This window comes from Propithecus coquereli, unplaced genomic scaffold, assembly GCF_000956105.1.
Source record: "Propithecus coquereli isolate 6110/MARCELLA unplaced genomic scaffold, Pcoq_1.0 Scaffold461, whole genome shotgun sequence".
NCBI classification, from domain to species: domain Eukaryota; kingdom Metazoa; phylum Chordata; class Mammalia; order Primates; family Indriidae; genus Propithecus; species Propithecus coquereli.
Genome location: NW_012150408.1, coordinates 2,406,257 through 2,425,006, shown reverse-complemented (window position 1 = coordinate 2,425,006; position 18,750 = coordinate 2,406,257). Strand labels below are relative to the sequence as shown.

The window sequence follows — 18,750 nt, the reverse complement described above, 5'->3', positions numbered from 1 at the left end:
AGCTTATGTTACTATAAAACAAGTACTGGTAGGATTTTCTGCTATTGCTGTTCCTTGTATTATAAACTTGTGAATATAGTAACAATAAATGTATGTTGAATGGACCACTAACAGCAACTCAAATTTGCAACACACTTTACAGTTTGCAAAGCCCTTCTGAATTTGCTTTCTTGTCTGATGTTGTAAGAACGCTGTGAGACTTGAGAGGGTTCTGGTAATGCATTTTGGCAATCGAAGAAACCTAGGCCAAGTGAGTAGACTAGGATCACACACCTGGTGGGGTTTAAAGCTGGGATTTGAACCCAGCTCTGTTTAACCTCACAGCCCGGATCACTCCTTCGGGCCTTAGCCCATCTGCACCCTCTGAAGAGGGTTGTCTGTTGGGCTCAAGAATCTCTAAGTCTGCTGTGTCCAATGCAGTAGTCACGGGTGGCTGCTGCATGCACGAAGTGAAACGTGCTGTGGGTACAAAATACACCTCAGGTGTTATGAAAAAAGAAACACAAAAGAGATATCTCATTAATAATTTTTATATTGATTACATGTTGGATTGATAATAATTTGGACATATTAAGTAAATTATATCATTAAAATTAACTTTGCCCATTTTTTTTACCTTTTTTTGGTAATGTGGCTGCAAGGAAATTTCAAATTACACATGTGGGTCACATTGCGTCTCTGCTGAGCCCTGGTCAGTCACCTCTGTGCTCTTGATGGTGGCTCCCAGGCCCTGGCTCAGAGAGGGCGCAGTCTGCCCTCCTGGGTTGGGCGCTCTAAGTTGATCCAGTGACTGCACAAGTAACAGCTGAGACGACTGAAGGCGCCACTGCCAGAGACACGAGCCGCAGAAGGTGCAGGGGCCTGACACCGTCGGCACAGGAGCCCCAGACCAGCGCTGCGCAACTTTCAGAGACCCCAAGCTCAGCGGGGTGGCTGTGGGGCCCCTTACTCACGGCCTTGTAAGAGTCACCCTCTCCCGGCCCCAGGCCCCCAAGAACATTGTGTTGTGACCTGTTTGGGCTCTGGTTTGTGGGACAGAGTTTCTTCGAGAACCCTAAAACAGGGAGCTGATAAGGGCCGTATCCTTTACGCAGAGCCGCCACTTTCTGGCACGCACCCAGAGATCTCTTTTCTGTATGAAATTACATCGGCGGGCCCAACCCAAATTGCAGCTTGGAAACTGATGCTCACCGTGCCCTCCTGTGGCTCTGCCAATTTCTCAGAGTGAAGGCCCTGTTTCTAAACATGACCATGCCTCCGCCCTCGCGGACATCCCAGCATTGGGGCACTGGGAGGCAGGAACCCAGGGCCTGACCCTTTGAGGAGGAAAAACCACAGGGCAAAGGGAAGAAAAGGAGACTGGGGCGTGAGAACCTGGAGGTGACCCAAGGAGGGTCAGACTTGTAGCATTTGGGCTGCACAAACAGCCGCAGCCCATGCACAGGTGGAGGTGCGGCTCTACTATCAGGGTGGCACTTAGGGTTACCCCCAGATCAAGCTTTCCCAGCGAGCATTCATGACCTCAATCCTTCACTTAATTGCTTTTAAAACCTCTTATATTTTCAGGCCATCTCTCTAGGGGAGGAGGCTTCCATAAAATCAAACTTCTTTTTCATTTTTGGCTTACCTCTCCCAGCCTAGGGAGCGAGCCCTGAGGTTAGTTTTAGAAGTCGCTTGGCTACCCATGAGGCCTGTAATGGCGACTATCAGACTTCTGCCTAAATTCGGTGGGGTGAGCATAAGTTTTGGCCTGCACAGTGATGTCTCTTTCATTTTTTAAAAAGCATTTTATTTTTTTAAAGCTGAGTTGACTGCCAATGTCTAAAAATTGAGAGAGTTTACATTAAAACCAGACTTCTGGCTTTTCTAAAAAACGTGCAGATCTGGCCTGCATGCCCACAAAGTGGCACTTGGCTGGGCTGAATAACGTGCCCCTTTAGCCAGGGTCTGGCTCTCTGGTTTGCCACAGAGAGGTGTTGGAGTTTTGGGGTCCTGCATACATCCTCTCTCCGAGCTACCAGTGGGCTCACAGGCTTCTTCTTAGCTCATCTCCCAGTCCCAGTGCCAGCCCCACTGGCCCCCCAGGCCCCCAGCAGGGCTGCATCTGCGGCTGGCCCTGCTCTCCTCCCCCTCACCTTCACCGAGTAGGCCAGCGAGATGGTGACTGCCAGAGGGAGCCCCTCGGGCACAGCGACCACCAGCACCGTCACGCCGATGATGAAGAATTTGACGAAGTACTGCACGTAGACAGGTGTGCACTCGGGCAGCCATGGCTTCTTGTTGACCACGAAGGTGTCCACGGTGAAGTAGAGCACCAGGATGATCACCGTGATGGCCGACATCACCAAGCCTGCAACACGGGCACGCGTGTTCAGGGCGTGCTAGGGCTGGGAGGCTCTTGGGAGTGAGTGCGGACTAGACCCTCAGCCGAAAGGGCTCCGGGGTCAGGCAGACCCCAGTTCACCTGCCAGCTCCGCCATTTCCTCGCTCGGTGACTCGGGGCAAGTCCTTGATTCTCACTGGGCCTCAGTGTCCCAGTCCGTCCGAGGGGGATGCACACTCCCCCCACAGGGAAGGCTCTGATGTGTGATGCACGTGAGATGCTAGCGCAGCGCCCGCACGTCGCAGGCACTCAACAAGCGTGTGCGGGCGACTGCGCGGGGAAACAAAGGGCTGTTTGCACAGGGCCTTCGAACTGGAGTAACGTCATGTTGGTGTCGCTGACGTACTCATTCATCGACAGATACCTTTTGAGCACCTACGATGTGCCAGGCACATGGTAGCTCCTAGTCAAGGACGAAGGGACACAGCAGTAAAGAAGGCAGAGTTCCTGCCCTGGGGGGCTGACACCCCAGAGGGGAGGAAGACAAGACACGAATAAACAAGGATATGTGCTGTGAAGAAAACTGCCAGGGCGGCGTGGTAGGAAGTGACAAGGGGTGGCAGGGAGTGGCTACTTTAGCTAGGGTGGCCAGGGAAGGCTTCTTGGAGGAGGTGATATTTGAGCAGATACCAGAATAATGAGGGGAGCAGCCACATGGTGACCTGGGGGACAGCGTCCCAGGTAGAGGAAACGATGGGTGGCCATTTTTTTGGGTGAGGAACCTGAGACTCAGAGAAGGGAGGTGACTTGCCCATGGCTGCAAGCTGAGGAGACGCTGTAGCTGTAGGAATGCAGCTGGGGACCCGTCCAGATCCCCTGGGGTTCCTCTTGCTGGTCGGGCATGCCCACCCCCCATGGCTGCAGGTGCTGCCACAGGTGCTGTGGAGACTGCTCGCATCTGCAGCTTCTGCCAGACGAGGAGCCCCTTGGGGCGACTGGAGTCCCCTTGCTGGGAAGCACCTGGAAATACAACTTGCCCCAACCCGATGGCCAATACCCAGCGGCTGATGTGGGGGTCCCGAAGCCTAGCCGCCTGCTGCGAGGTGGGACAGGCTCCCCCGGGACCAGGCGAGATAGAGAGTTCTCCGGAAATCTCAGCTGTGTCTGGCTTCTCCCCTGGCCTTTCCCTGCACCCCCTACCCCTGCAGGTCTCACCTGAGAGCGCCATATCCGTAAGTCCCTCGCCCACCCATCTCAGCTCTACCTCCAGGGAATTCAGCCCGAGAGGCAGAGTGGATCATGAAGCCAGGACTGCTTGCCTGGGAACTCCATTTTCGGCAGGCCTGGGGTTGTGGGAAGGCGGGAGGGAGGACTTAGGAGGTCACGGGGTTGTTCTCATCGCTTAGTTCCCTGCCCCGCTGGTGCCATGTTTCCATGGGGCCTTCTGCCTGTGATGGTGGCAATGGCAGGGATGGAGGAAATCCCTGGGCCCACTACTCCCCACCCCCACCTCCAGCTGCAGCACTGCAGAGCCAGCTCTGTCCCTGTCTGACAGTTGCAGGGGCGGGAAGCCAAGCTCCCAGCAGCCGGAGCCATCCCCAGGCCCCTGGCTTTAAATATAGACAGCCAAGCCTATAATTTGCCTCCCGTCCCCAGGCTGTGTGTCTATAGTTAGAGCCGGGAGACAGCCACGGATGGAGCAGCCAGGTGGGGAGGCCTTGGCGTTTGCCACATGGTTGCCCAGAAGGGGAAGCCAAGACCATGTCAGAGGGTCAGGGCTCACCTTGCAGCTGGGCTTGGCTTCCTGGGCCAGAGGGGCTGTCCCCAGCCATCACCTGCCACTACCACTGCGACTGGGAAGCCCGGCTTGTGTTGGGGCTCAGACAATGGGCTTCTCCCTGGGCTGCTGGCACTGTCTGGAACCTCTTCAATCTCTCGTCTGCACTGCAGCCAGGGTGGACATTATGAAGCCCAAATCCATCCCTGCCCTCCCCTGCTCAAACCTTTTCCATAGCTCCCACTGTCCTCGGGATAAAGTCCATGCTGCCTAGAGCTTCAGGCCCTGAAGGCCCTGTCCCCTCTCTAGCCACTGCACATGCCCAGTGCTCGGTGCTCAGTGTTCTGTATATACCATCTCCTTTAATCCTCGTGCAGCCTGTGACGTAGGGACAACCATTATCCCCATTTTACAAAGAGACAGCGGCTCAGAGCTAGGTGAAGTTACTTTCCCGAGTTTTCACAGCTGTTGCTAGACAGGAATGCAGTCAGTCTGCCACCAGAGCCCAGGCTTTGAGCTTCATCTTACGCCTTGCTAAGTGCTAATTGAGTGCCTACTGTATACAGGACTCAAACTGGTTGCTACGGTAGAAAAGGGAGGGCCTCAGGGCCCCCCCTCATTCAAGCCCCCCACATTGCAGATGAGGTGGCTGAGGCCCACATGGGGCAGGGCTCTGCCTGGGTCCCACTATGTGTCCTGTGTCCCCCCCCGACCCCGCACACTCACCTGCCTTGCCGATCTGCACAGCCAGCTTGGTGAGCTTGCCCTGCAGCACGGACTTCTCCTTCTTGTGCATGTTGGCCTTCTTCTTGTCGTCGGCGTCCCCGCCCTCGGCACTCTTGAGGGGCTGCATCTCCATGGCGGCCGCCCCATCCTGCTGCTTGGCTGCGGGGGGCAGAGCAGGCACGGGCACACACACAGACACATGCGCAGGTCAGCCTGCAGGGTGGGGGTGTGGCGCCCACCCCCGCCTGCCCCGCATGGCTGGCGCAGAAGCCCTGTGGTGGGGGCTGCCTCCTCCAGCGGGAGCCTCTGGATGCCAGCGGCACTCCCTGCCTCGGACCTGGAATCTGGGCCACCGCAGGGACTGACACGGCTCCTCCCTGGATTCCCAGCAGTAGCGGGCTGGGGGCCCCTCTGGACCTGAAGCAGCCCACGGATGCTACCCCAAATGGCCCCTTGGCCTTTCCCACATTCGGACAGGACAGGCAGGCTTGGGCTTTACCCAGCCGGCCCTTGGGCCATGCTGTTGAGATATCAAGTAGCCACCAAACAGGAGGAACAAAAAGGAGGCTTAAAAGGTACAAGAGGTTTCTCCCCATCCATGGGTGCCAAGTCCTGTCCCCAGTCAGCGTGGCCTCTTCAGGCAGGACTGACTGGAGGGGCTGTGGCCCTTCCGGATGGAGACTGAGCCAAACTCCCTCCCTCTTGGCCTCTAAGGATCTCAAAGTCCTCAGCTGAATGGGCAGCAGCACTCAAAGGCTGGGGAGACGCGGGCCCGCGGGCGTCCCCTCTCCTCACTGGTGGACACCACTTTATTTGGCCTGGCACCATGCAGATCACCGCTACACCCCCGAAGTCAGCGGACACCCGCAAGTGTGGACTGTCTGCCTCTGGCCCCGCCAGTCCCTGCCTCTGGTGTGACTCTCAGAACCATGGGGAGGGGCTGCAGGGAGCACAAAAGCCGGTGAATGGGAGAGGGTTACCTTTGCTCTGGCTGGAGTCCACATTGCCATCCTGCATCTTACCTACACGACAGAGAATTTTAACAGACAACAGAGAACAGACAGCACACGGTCGGTCATCACGGAGACACAAGAGGCCACAGACACTCACGGCACAGATGGAGGAAGGGCCGTGCTGACTCTGTCCCTCCGTACAGGGAACAGGGACACTGGGGAGGCCCCGGCACAAGAGCAAGCCTGGCCACCGCCTCAGCTGCGCCAGTCCCAGCAACTCCGGACTCTCCAGGGGGCTTGGCAGAGGGTTTCTGTTGGATAACTGTGGCCCTGAGCGCTTTCTAGATGAGAGGACAGAATTTGAGGGTAAAAGGGACCAGAGTCTCCTGGCAGGAGGGAGAGGAGAGCCTTTTAGGACTGATCTGGTTGGCGCATTTTAGGGGCTGAGAGAAGGTAAAGGGAAACTTGTTCAGCTTTTCGTTTTTCCATAAAGGAAAAGACGCAAACACAACGAGAGAGAGAGAGAGAGAGAGAGAGAGAGAGAGAGAGAAGGCGGGTGGAGAGAGAGAGATACAGAGGGCAGGGGAAGGGGGCAGTTTCTAGAATGGAGGGGTCAATGTGGTCCTTAGTTTCTGGCTCTAGAGGACGATTCTACTTTCTCCTTCTTCCTCTGAAGGGTGCGAAGCCATGGCAGGGATGACCCTGCCCCACACCCCCGAGAGTGACCAGGGCACAGAGTGAGCAGGGGGTCCCAGTGGTGGTGTCTGAGGGGCTCTGAGTGTGTCCAGGGGCTTCGTGGAGGTGCCCTGGTTCCCAAGGGGGGGCCGTCGACCCGTGGGTAGGAATGTGTGTTCTTACTCTGTGCCTTGGGCCGCAGCAGACAGGCTGAGCAGGGTCCGAGGGCTCTCCTGGGCGCCCCCCAGCAGGACCCGATGCTGCCTCGTCTGGGAAAGGGCTGAATGTGGGGCTCCCCAGCCCCTCGTCAGGGCTGCCCTGGAGGCCCTGCCCCAGCCCTGGCCAGAGGCTTGTGGCCTGTGTTCCCAGTGTGGGGACTGGTGGCTGCTGCCTCTCATCTAAGACGCCTGCCTTTACCTGCACCTTCCTGTCCACTGGGCCCGCACGCTCACCCAGAGCTCTGCCTGTGGGCCTCACCCCCTTGGGAGGGGTCTGAGAGGGTCGGTCACCCTTGGGTGTTTGCCATGAAGGTCATTGTCATAGTTCACGTTCTCCGAGAGCCCAACGCATGCCGGGTGCACACGGGCCCCACGGTTCCATCCAATCCTCACCACAGCCTCACCTACGAAGGGTGCTCTCATATTATACCCATTTACAGATGAGAAACTGAGGCCCCGAGCCTCAATAGGTAAATGGATAGCTGGCTCCAAAGTGCGTGCACGCTTCCGCCCAGCCGTCGCCTCCCCGGAAGCCAAGTCGGGAGACCACAGCTGCCCCTCACTCTCTGTGAGCCCAGGGCAGTGGAATTAGGAGGCATTGCTGGGACTGGATTCCCGAAGCTCCCGTTTTGCCGCCAGCAAGCTGTGTAGCTTTACCTCTCCCAGCCTCAGTTTCCACATCCATAAAATGGGATGAGACATTCACCTCCCAGAGAGCCCCAAAGTTACCTTAATATTAGCCACTTGCAGGGTTCAGCCTTTTGAAGTTTCAAAGGGCTTTTGCAAGTGTCATCTCTTGTCAGTCTCCCAGTGTCCTGCAAGCTAGGGGAGGAGGGATTTTCATCGCTCTCATTTTATGGAGGAGGAAACTGAGGCCAAGGGAGGCTCACAGGCAGCCTGCATTTATGGAGCACCCCCAGAACGACCCTGCGTGATTAGTTCCTCACTGTCACTGTACCCACCCCATGGTGACTCAGAGGGGACAAGTGGCTTCCCTGGGCCCCGCCCAACACTGTCTATCCAAGTGTAAGTGCAGCTTACGTAAGGCCGCTCCCACGGCCTCCCACAGCACAGGGCCAGTGGCCCACTGTGGGCCTTAAAGAGAAAGGCCCTCGGGGCTCTATTGTAAAACTCTCTCTACTGGATTAAAAAACATGAGAGAAAAAAGCTTTTTAGAGCAAACAGGAATGAACAATTATTTTTATTTTCTAAAATAATTTTACTAACTGGGCTGGGGGCACCAGAGGACTCTGCTTCAATAGTTGGTTTTAGGAGGCTCAAAGGGCCCTTTATTTGCATTGCATATTATCACATGCAAGAGCGGGTGTGGGTGCTCATTAAGCCAAGCTAGCAATTTCCTCTTTTATTTCCATAGTGACCACGTGGCCAGAAAAATAATCACCAATGCACATGTTGGAGGAAGGGAGCCACGTTCTGGGAGAGCTTTGGAGCAGATGGCCTGGTTTCTCAGCAGCAAGGGGATTTTTTGGGGCTCTCCTCAGTCAAATTTGTGCTCGCCTGGCCATGGACTATGTTGGGACAGCCAGCTCTGGCTCCACGTGGGGCCTGGAGGATGGGCTATATTTCGGGGGAGCTGGGGATGGGATCCAAGAAGGGGCACCAGGGCGGAGTCTTGGAGGCTCTTCTCTGCATCCGATGCCAGATGAGGCTTTTCCAAATGGGTCTCTTCTCTTGGTGCCCCATGAGGGACATGAGTGTGAAGAGCATAAATCTGGAGGACTCCTGGTGGGTGACCTGATACACAAGCTTTGGGGAGACCTGGGAAATATCACTCCTCTTCCCTGTGCCTCCATTTCCTTCTCTGTGGAATGGGCTGATGTCAGCCAAGGCAACGTTTACGAAACGCACCTACAAAGTGCTGTGTAAACTTCAGGGGTTAACGGGGATGTATAATTAATCGTGATGGTAACTGTGATTATAGGTGATGTATTAACAAGCATAAAAGGAAATGATAAAATAATAATGGCAATCATAATGCCTCCGAGATAGATGGAGCACACCCACCTTTCAGCTGGGGGCCTGGCGAGCGGGGTCAAGGGGGATGTTGCCGCCCCCAATTTTTCCCCACATGCAAGTCATTGCAGTTGGGAGGCTTGGAGGAAGGAAGGGAGGCTCGGAGGAAGGAGGGGAAGAACAGTTAATTCCCCCTCACTGAGGCTCAGGCCTCGCTTGGAGTCTGGAAAGTTTGTTCAAATGGAGACCCTCGCTCAGTTGGTCTGGGTGGGCCCCGAAATTCTGCACTTATAATAAGCTCCCCAGTGACGCTCGGGCTTCGGGTCTTTGATCACACTTTGAATAGCAATGGCTTAGAGCACTGTTTCCCGAGTACATTATGGGGTGTGCCGATCCCGCAGGATTCAGCCAGGAAAGGCCTGGGAAACCCTGTATATAACTCTTCACTACACACCAGCATATTCAAAGCTCTGAGAACTCCTCTAAATAGGAAGAAACCAACTCAATCCAGTGGTCCCTAAACATCTTTGGCCACGGGATCCTTTTCTTGGGGGGACCTCTTAACATCCTTGTGAAACTTACAAGACACACTCCATTGAGAAATCCTGCATCAGGAGGAGGAGCACAGCACACACTTTAGAGCCAGCCAGGTCTGGGTTCCAGCTCTGTGACCCTGGGCTAGCGTCTTGATCTCCTTGAGCCTCAGTCTCCTCATCTTTAAAGTGGGGACAATAAAACCTGCATCACGGGGTTGTCAGGAGGATTAGATGAGATGGGGAACATGAAATGCTTGCAACAGTGCCTGGTGCACAGCAGTGGTCAAGAAATGAAAGTTCCCCATCTTTCCTGCAGTTTTTCCTGGGACATTTGGTGGTTTCTCCTGCGGTGTGGAAGTGAAACTGCCCTTTTCTCTGGAACTGGCAGCCTGGAGGGGTCTGTATGTTCACAGAGCCCAGCGGGCTCATCACCTGGGGGAAAGGGGTGCCACCTCCTGGTTTCTTCTCCCCCAGTAGTGGGTTTGCCCGCGTTGGTTCTCCCTGTCACCCCTTAGCCACCTCTCCCTGACACATGACACCTCCCACTCCCCAAGCTGTCCTCCTTCCTCCTCCTGGGCCTGAAATAGACCCACACCTGAATTAGCCCTTCTTGGCAAGGTCCTGCTGGCAAAAGTGCCTTGCCCGGGCCCAGAAATCTACTAGGCGCTTCCATCCCTGGTTACTTTGAATGCAGGTGGCTTGGCCAGAAGTCTGGAGCAGGGATGGGAGGATGGGGGAACCAGTCTCCACGTTTTGCAGGACCGGTGAGGAGTAAATGGTATGGGTAAGAAACCCGTGGCCCAGGGCCTGGTACGCAGCGGTGCTGCAACAGAGACTTTCCCCTTCCTTTGGCTTCTCTGGTGCAAGGTTTTCATGACCGAGCCCTGATGGCTCCCAGCAGTTCAGAAGTAGCCTGGGTGACGACTGTGTTACCTATTTGGGGACAGGGGCTGTGTCTGAGTAAACAGAAGCCTCATCTGTTGCTCTGAAGTTGGGAGAGGATAGAAATCCGCAATCTTCTAGAGGCTTGGAGGCCAGCGACGGGAATTACCTCCTGGCCGTGCGTGAAGAGGCTGAAGAGCAGACCCCGGTACACAGAGGCAGCGCCTCCCCGCATCCCCAGGGGCCAGTCGGAACGCAGAGACCCAGGACAAAGGCTCCAGCACAAGCACAGCAAGAAACACCTGTCTATGTCCGAGGGACAGAACTAGGCCCGGGCCCAAGCCACCCCCTGCCCGTTTGCTCCGTGAAAGAGGAGAGGAGAAATGTCTACTGGTGGCTCAGCCATGCTAGGGGGCAGGGCCAAGGAGCTGAACCTGGCCTGGGTCCCCCTCCCTCGAGGGCATTTTAGAGTCAAGGACTGGAGCCTCTTCTGGGGACCCAGATGTCAGATTCAGCCCAGGTCCTGACCCCAGGCCTTCTTCCCAAAGCCAGGGCCAGGATGCACTTAGGAGAGGGCCACGCCAGGTGGGATACCACTGCTCCCTGGGGGCCAGATCTGAAGCCAAAGTCATGTCCCTCTTCTGGGCCCCACTGGGGGGCAAGGGCCATGGGGGCCAGTGCCTTTTTGGCAGCCGCAAGTGGGCGTGGAGTTGACTCCGCAGTGTGGCTCCTCTTAAGCGCTGGCCCTGCGTGAGAGGGTGACTGAGCAGCCCATGCACATCTGAGATCTGTGCGGTCCAGAACAGGGAAAGAAAGCCCAGAGCTGGGGAGAGGCCCATCCAACCGAGACCCAGGCTCGCCGCCGGAGACATACCATTGGCCAGGCTGGCATGTGCACTATCTGCAGCCTTGGACGCTGCCACACCGTCTGCTGCTGCAGGGGTGGGAGGGATGGAAAATGCAGTGCGTCACAATGGAGAAAAGCAACAACAGTGAAGACATGAACCAACTTGTGGGGAAATAACATGACTCTATTCTTAAAAAAAAGTAAATTCTTCGTTGGAAATCGAGAAACTCAAATTTGGGGGTGAAATGTTCCCAGAGAGATGCAGACATTGAAGGGAAGAACTCAGACATGGAGGGTCTTTGAAATAAAACATGGAGGACGACCAGGGCGACTGGGGGGATGGCACTGCTCTGTGGTGAGGTGTGGACCCTGTCGGCCCGGCCGGTCAGGCGGGTCCCCCTTCAGGGAGGGTTCCACGGGGGAGAGGATCTGACTGCCCACCGGGGCCAGAGGGACTCATGGCTAGGAGTCAGTTCAAAATATTCAATGTACCGTGGGGTGTGGGCACCAACCACTCAGGATGGGTATCTGCTATGACCTCAGTGACCGTGTGCCAGGTGCTCCCGCAGGGCATCTGCCCATGGCTGTGACTTAAACAGATTCACGCCTCTGACTCAGGCCACTGCCCATGCCAAAGATTGCCTTGTTAACGTCCACAGGAGATGTCCCGCCACTTAAAAGGTGACATCAAGCATGTCACATTTTGTACACGAGACAGAAAAGGCACTAGTGAATTTATCTTAATTTAGAAATTAAAAGTGATATGAAATGGCCAAATTCACCCCTGGTGCTTTTTTTGTGGGGTGGGGAACAGGGTTTTATGGGGAGGAGAAGGAAGAGGCCCTGTTGGGTGAGACACACTATTGGGCGAGGTGGACATGGGCTCTGTAGGGTGCTGGTGGGAGGAGCAGGGCCGGGCACTATGGTGGTGCCAAGGGGCATTGGCCCGGAGGGTGAGGCAACATATGGGCAAGAGGGCAGAGTGGGGTGTTGGCTCATCCCATGGGGCTGGCATCACATGAGGAAACAGAGGAGTGTCTTTGGGGGAGGCTTCAGCAGGCACGTGCCTTCCCCAGCTGCGTGCTGGTGGTCTGGGGCCAGGGCCCAGTGGCCAAAGGCTGCTGCTATTTCTAAAAGCCCGCCTACCCCGAGGGGTGTCTTACTGTACCTGGTAGCTGAAGGCCATCCCCCTTCTTCACACCTGTGTGATGATTTTTGAGACATGTTAATGAAGGAGAAGCACACGCAGCCCCATCTGCACACATGAGCACACACACATACATGCACACACGTGTGTGTGTGGGCACACACAGCCACACACCTGGGCTCATCGTGAAATGGGAACATGTGGTTGGTGGGCTCTAAGGAGAGTCCTTAGATGAGGTGATAGGACGGGAGAGCAGAGAGGCCCAGCCCTGGCCGCGCAGCTCACTGTGGACTGAGATGCTGGGCTGTCCCTAGGCTTCCTCTGCCACGTCCCTTCCACATACCATCCCTTCTCTCTACATGAGGCCAATTCTTCCGACACCCCATCTTGCTGGGGTGCAGGTGTATGTCAGCAAAGGACCCCAACCCACGCTTCTGGGCCAGTTGAGGCCTGTCTTCCTAGAGGCATTTTTAAAAACACATGCCTAGCCTGTGGAAGGGTCTGAGTGTGTCTGCCCCTCACCCAAGCCCGACTGAGGACAAGGAAATGGGTACAGGCTGCTGCATCCTGTCCAAGTGCTCAAATCTGCCCACCTGCCAGCACTCTGGGGCAGGGCCTGCCCACCCTGGCCACAGGTTCCAACTCAGTGCATTGACGCTATCGTGATGCCCTCCAGGTCTCTTGGCCAGGACTCTCTCCTCAGTTTCAACCTCAGCACCCCTTTCTCTCTCCAGCCTCTTGATTTCCCAGACCACAGCCAGCTCCATTGTTCCTGCTGGTGGGGTAGCCACAATCTTAGGGAGAACCATTAAAAACAGTTTTTGCCTTCAGGAACAAGTCACCTTCAATCCTGACCCAGGCTCTCTACCTGATTGGCTTCTGAGAGCTGGAGGTGGCAGGGCTGCCCCAGAAACTCAGGGAGGGGCCTTCTGCCCTGCCATCTCCCTTCTCCCAGCATTCTAATTCCAGAAGTTCTAGATGTTGCGGATGCTCCCCTGGAGCTTGGGGAAGGAGACAAAAGACTGAAAATGTGAAAAGGGGCTGTCCTTGAGGCAAAGTGTAGGTGTCAGATGAGGAGTGGGCTGTGCTGGGGCCAGAAGCCTGGGCCTTTGGAGGTGGGCCTGGCCTGATGGTATTTGAGCTTCTTGTGTGAGCATCCCTCCCTGTTCTCAGAGGCACTTTTAGCCTGGGCTGCTGGCCTGCTGCACTGAGGGGAAAATGGTGAATAAGGAATCTTACTTCCGAGGGGGAGGAAGAACCAGAACCCAGGCAAGGTGGCCACTGCAGGGACACTGGAGAAGGAACTCATAGTGGCTGAGTTGGAGCCATCTGTTTGGCCAACTTCCCTACCAGCCTCCTCTGTTCACGTCTTGGACAAGTCTCTGCTGGGTGGATCTTCAGCTCTGCTCAGTGGAGTTGATGACAGTGTAAGGAATATGCTTGGGTAGGGATTTGTACTCAATATTGGGGTGTTGATGGGACCAGTTCATGCTGGCTGTTTCTACCACCTGAGGCTGGTGACCCAACAATGTGGTCAGCATGCATGGCCTGGCCCAGAGGGGAAGGAGGGGCCTCCATGACATGATTGGACAAGACAGAGACTGGGACAAGACCCTGGAGATGGAACAGACAGAGCCCACCTGGCCCTAGCAGGGCCTTGAGGATGCAGGAGGTGATTGTCAGCACAGGGTGTGGACACAGAAGGCACTCAATAACTATTTTGTTGAGTGAATGAATAAACCAAAAAAAAAAAAAAAAAAAGTGGTCTTAAGAGCTCCTCTCCTGGTCTGCAAAGGGGTTGCACTTACCTTTTTTGTCTTTCTTTTCTTCCTCTTCACCGCCGGCCCCAAGCAGGGTAAAGATGATGCCAGTCTGAGAGTTCACACCCACGGCGGTCACCAACATCCGTCCTGAGCCCTCCATCACATGGGTCCCTGAGCAATAGGACAAAAGCCAAGTTAACCATTGCATGGCTGAAGCCCCCTCCCCAAAGGAGTAGAAGAAATGAGGTCTCAGTCAGCTCCTTGCTCTTCTTCTGCTGAGGTCATGGGGCACTGGCTATGGTTATGTTTCACACTGTGTGTGTGTGGTGGATCCTTTTAAGAAGATTTCCCCTAGGACAGTGATGGGATGGGCTTGGGGCTGAAACGCTGCTATCCCTCCTCACTTCTCAGGCCCCCAAACAGTTCCAGGCCCACCACCTACTACCCTGCCCTGGATGATCACATCCTCCCTCTGCCTCATTCTCCCCCCTCCTCTCCCGCCCTTAGAGGCCAAGCAGGGACCACTCTCTCTTTTCTTTATTGACAGTCTTTAGAACCAGATCTCATCCTGCCTAATTTTGCAATCAGTAAAGAAATGCCAACTAAGCCCTGGACAGAACTGCTTAAAATGGGGTCCCCAGCAACCCCCCACCAAAGATCTGTGGAAAGAATTCAGGGGTCTGTGAACTTAGACAAGAAAAAAATTACGCCTTTATTTTCACAAACCTATAACTGAAACTTAGCATCTCTCCTATTACAAATGTAGGCAACAAACCCAGGAGTCTCACTGGCGCCCACAATGCCATGCATACATTATGAAAACCACAGACTTCCTCATCTCACTTTACAGCTGTTGCAGAATTGTTGATGTTCATCCCTATGTTACTACTAAGGTGGATCTTGTTATTTAATATACTAATAAAGAAGCAATACATCACCACACTTTATTTTTTACTACTCAAATTATGTTAATGTAATTGGTTTTGCCTGCATTCCAATAGATTTTATTTTATGCACTTCAAAGCGTTATTCTGAATAGGGATGACACATGATGATACCAGACTTCCCCAGGGGTCCATGCTGCAAGAAAGGTTAGAACTCCTTTGCTAGAATTTTAGATTTCTCAAACTGGGTTCCAAAGGGCCCTTCAGCCCCTAGAAAGAATTCCAGGGGCTGGAAGGGCAGCTGTGGGGGGCAAAGGAGGCCTTTGGTAGAGTGATTCTACTTTTATTTGTTTCATCTTTGGGGGTTTTGGCATCAGCTCTTGTTTGACATGAGAGTCTCGCTGTTGCTTGAAGATGGGCCCCTCCACCACGCAGGCTCACAGAGCGACTTACCCGAGAGCGTGCAGAGTGCTTGTGGCCTAGTGAGGATAAGACGCAAAGGGAAAAAATGAGGTCTATGTACTCAATGGGATATTATTCAGCCTTAAAGAGGAAGGAGATTCTGGCACCTGCTGCAACATGGACGAAGCAAGAGGACATTGTAACAACTGAAATAAGCCCCCCACAAAAGGACCGTCGATACCATGCGATTCCACTCCCATGAGGTCCCCACGGTAATCGAGTTCACAGAGACAGAGAGGAGAATGGCGGGTGCCAGGGCTGGGCGAGGGGGAACGGGAGTTAGTGTTTGATGGGCAGAGTTTCAGGTGGGGAAGATGACAAAGTCCTGGGGATGGTGGTGGCGACGGCTGCGCCGCAGGGTGGACGCACTGCCAGAGCCAGGTGCATGCAGCTGCTGTCCACCGCCCTCCTGGCCTGCGTGTGCTGCCTGCGCCGGGCTCAGGGCACACCCCAGGGAGGTGCCCAGGCCTGCCGCAGCCCCTACTTAGTGACGAGTTTGAATTAGTGATGTTCGGCTCTTCAGGCGCCCGTTTATTTTATTTCATTTCACTTTTTACCACTTTGGGTGGAAGGCTCTCTACAACGCAGCACGCGGCTCCTTCTCAAATGAAGCAAGCATCCCGTCCCGGCCTAGCGCAGCGTCTCAGGCCGCCTCGCACAGCGCAGTAAGCACCACAGCAGGGTGGCCAGACGGTGTCCCGGGGGCCCCAGCAGCCACGATCCTGACGCCCGACGCTCTAGGACTTGCTTCTGGAACCCGCTCCTGCTTTTTAGAGTTTTCCCTTCTTTCCCTCGGGACTGGCTGCCACTTCTCCCTGTTTTCAGCAGAATTTGTCTCTAACAATCTTCTCATTGTTTCCCAGTTTGCTTCAGATTTGAAGTCTAGGGAAGCAAACTCATTCGAATGGCGGCTAGAGCAGGAGTCCAGGGGTTCTGAGTCAGGACCCGGAGTGCTCTGCCTAAGCGAGGAGTCTGCCTTCACTTTCCAAGTGGTGTCGCCCACGCTGGCGTTTCCTTCTAGGGTCTGCGTGACAGCTCGGTGCTGTGTGTGCACACGCGTGCCTGCATGTGCGTGAGCGTGTGGTGCTCCGGCCCCTTGACTTCCAGGATCTCCGGATCTTCAAGTGCTTTGCAGACAGACAGATACTCTCCAGGGAGCTCCTCTAAGGCAGGCGAGCGTCAGCCTGTCCACGCACAGATGCAGAAACTGAGTCCTGAAGGCTCACAGAGTGGGCAGGACGCTCAGCAGCGGGAATAGAACCGGATTCTCAGACGGTGAGCTCTTTGGCCATTCCTGGTACACAAGGACAGTTCTCTTTTGCCCCTGGCCAGAGTGCAGTGGGGGCCACAGAATGAGCTCAGACACGGGCTCCTGGCTGGGCAGCCCAGGCCTGGCGACCTCTCCTGGAGCCCACCCACCCCTGCCCTGAGCCCCGGTCACCGGAACACTGGTCATTATGGTAACTTGTGGACAAGACGCTGTCTCGGGCACCAGCTTGGCTTGCGTCGGGGCCTGGAGGAGGGGTTGTGAAAGGTCAGCATTAGACAGATGAGGAAACCGAGGTCACATGGGGCTGGGGGTTGCTGGAGACTCTTCCAAGGAGAGGAAGGGACACACTTCGCGCATTCACGGAGCGCAGAAAGCAGTAACCGCCACCCGAGCTAACTTCCACAGGACACTTGCTGTGCGCAGGGCGTGTGCTGCCCTCCACGCGATGATCTCATTTAGTCCCCACACCAGAGGAAACTGAGGCTCTATGGAAGATGTGGCTTGCCCAGGGTCACCCGCTGGTGAGGGGCAGAGCCAGGGCTGGAACTCTGCTATCCCTCGAGCCTATTATCTTTGTCACGTTCCCCTTGCCCCCAGGAGACAAGGTCTCAAACACATCAGTGAAAAGGTCTGCTGCAAAGTGAAGGTGTTGGTTCTCTTGTCCGGGTGGCAACGGAGAGGCCGCTCCCTGTCCCCCAAGGTTAGACAGGATGGAAAAAGACACAGGGGCCAGTTTCCGCCCAAGAGAATCAGACCCCAAATCACCTGCTGATCTAATCACTCCCATCGCAGCGGGAACTGCAGCTCAGCACCGCATCTGGGGCAGGGAGGAGGGAGGGGGAGGCCAGGGAGGTGCCCTCTGGCCACAGCCTTGGAGAAGCCCCAGGGGTCCTCTGGGCCCCACCTGGCCAGGGGCAGGGGAGGTGCAGGCACCGACCTCCTCCTCTGTTCCCCAGTGGCCCCCCAGCACAGACACTCTCCCCCCGGTCCAAACGACTCAGGCAGTGCCCCCTAGATCAGACCCCAGTCTTCTTCTGGCCCTCGGCCATGGATTCCTGCCACGCGCCTCTGCCCCGGCGCACGCACAGCTCCCGCGGCCTTTGTGTCTCGTCCCCGGGCCTGTGCTCACACGGTCACCACCGCCTGAGTGCCCTTCTCTCACCTCTGGTCCAGAGCCCCCTCTTCAAGGCCCAGGGCAAATGCCTTTCCCCTTAGGTGGCCCCTGCCTCCCACAAGGGGACTTCATCTGTCTCCCCTGAACCACCCCCACAGTCTTCCCTGGGGGTACCTCCCAGCCGGGCTCCCCGAGACGTGAGCCCCTTGAGGGCAGGGTCTGAGTGCGAGTCTCCTCTCGGCCTCCCCCAGCAGAATTTGGCTTGGAGCTGCAACTCCAGCACCCTTTTTCCTGTTACCTTCTTATTTGTGCTTTCCATGGGGGGCACGTACTACATTTATAACGGAGGACACCCAGCCACTTCCCCAGTAAATCATCTGTGTAGACAAAGGGTCACGTTCCTCCCAGCTGTGTGCCCTCCTCCTCCCCACCTCTGGGCCCAGCCGTCTCCTTGACCAGGCCCTGAGCACTGGCCGCCCCTCCTGCAGGGGAACGCTCTGAGGGACCAGGCGGTCCCTGCTGCTGCCCTACGCAGCCCCAGGAGGCCCTCGCAGAGGGGATGCTGACACCAGGGACCAAGGCACTGGTGGTGGAGCAGCAGGCATTGCAGTCAAGGACAGGGGCTCATCTCCCAGAGGAAGCCACAGGAGTCTGGGTGGGGCAGAAGCGAGGACCCTTTGGGTGGGGAGGCCTGGCAGGGCCTTGCACCAGGCCTCACTGGCCACTGTCCCTTGGACACAACTCTCTAGGCCTCCCCTCCTCCAACCACCCATGGCTCCTCGGAATACCTGGGCTGGGGTGTGGATGGAGAGCCCTGGGCTGGGAACGATCTGGAATCTGATTCTGATTTGCTGTGTGACCCTAGGCCAGCCCTCTCCTCTCTGGTCCTCAGTGTCATCCTCTGTAAAATGGGGAGGGAGCTGGCTTAGGTCACTACCTCTCAGCAATGGTGTCCGGACACTCTGTGTCCCAGGGAGACCAGGGCACGTCCTGGGTGGGGTAGGGAAGCTACATCTCAGGAAGAAAAGGGTTTGGATGGGCCAGCAGAGGACAGACCCCTGTCTGTGTGGACAGACTGACCAGATGGCCCTCCCCCTGCCCCACCACCCAGGCCGCAGTCCTTCATTTGATGGATAGACATCATGGGGTGTTGACTCCAAGCCAGGTTCTGGGGCTGCATGAGGGTTCCCTGTGAACCC

General features: G+C 55.8%; 1 protein-coding gene across 4 annotated transcripts in view; it reads right to left on the bottom strand.

The window, feature by feature from the left end:
* The window catches only part of ATP2B2 (ATPase, Ca++ transporting, plasma membrane 2), a 117,792-nt gene that overhangs the window by 43,192 nt on the left and 55,850 nt on the right, over positions 1–18,750 (bottom strand). The window contains exons 5-10 of one of the 4 annotated variants that reach the window (XM_012655142.1): positions 13,867–13,992; positions 12,080–12,112; positions 10,939–10,998; positions 5,807–5,848; positions 4,827–4,985; positions 2,136–2,350 (exon numbers count right to left, since the gene is read on the bottom strand). In XM_012655142.1, the coding sequence (XP_012510596.1) occupies positions 2,136–2,350; positions 4,827–4,985; positions 5,807–5,848; positions 10,939–10,998; positions 12,080–12,112; positions 13,867–13,992 (635 nt within the window). Of the gene's footprint in view, positions 1–2,135; positions 2,351–4,826; positions 4,986–5,806; positions 5,849–9,546; positions 9,558–10,938; positions 10,999–12,079; positions 12,113–13,862; positions 13,993–18,750 lie in introns of all 4 variants that reach the window. The other 3 variants (XM_012655144.1, XM_012655143.1, XM_012655145.1) reach the window with 3 other exon arrangements.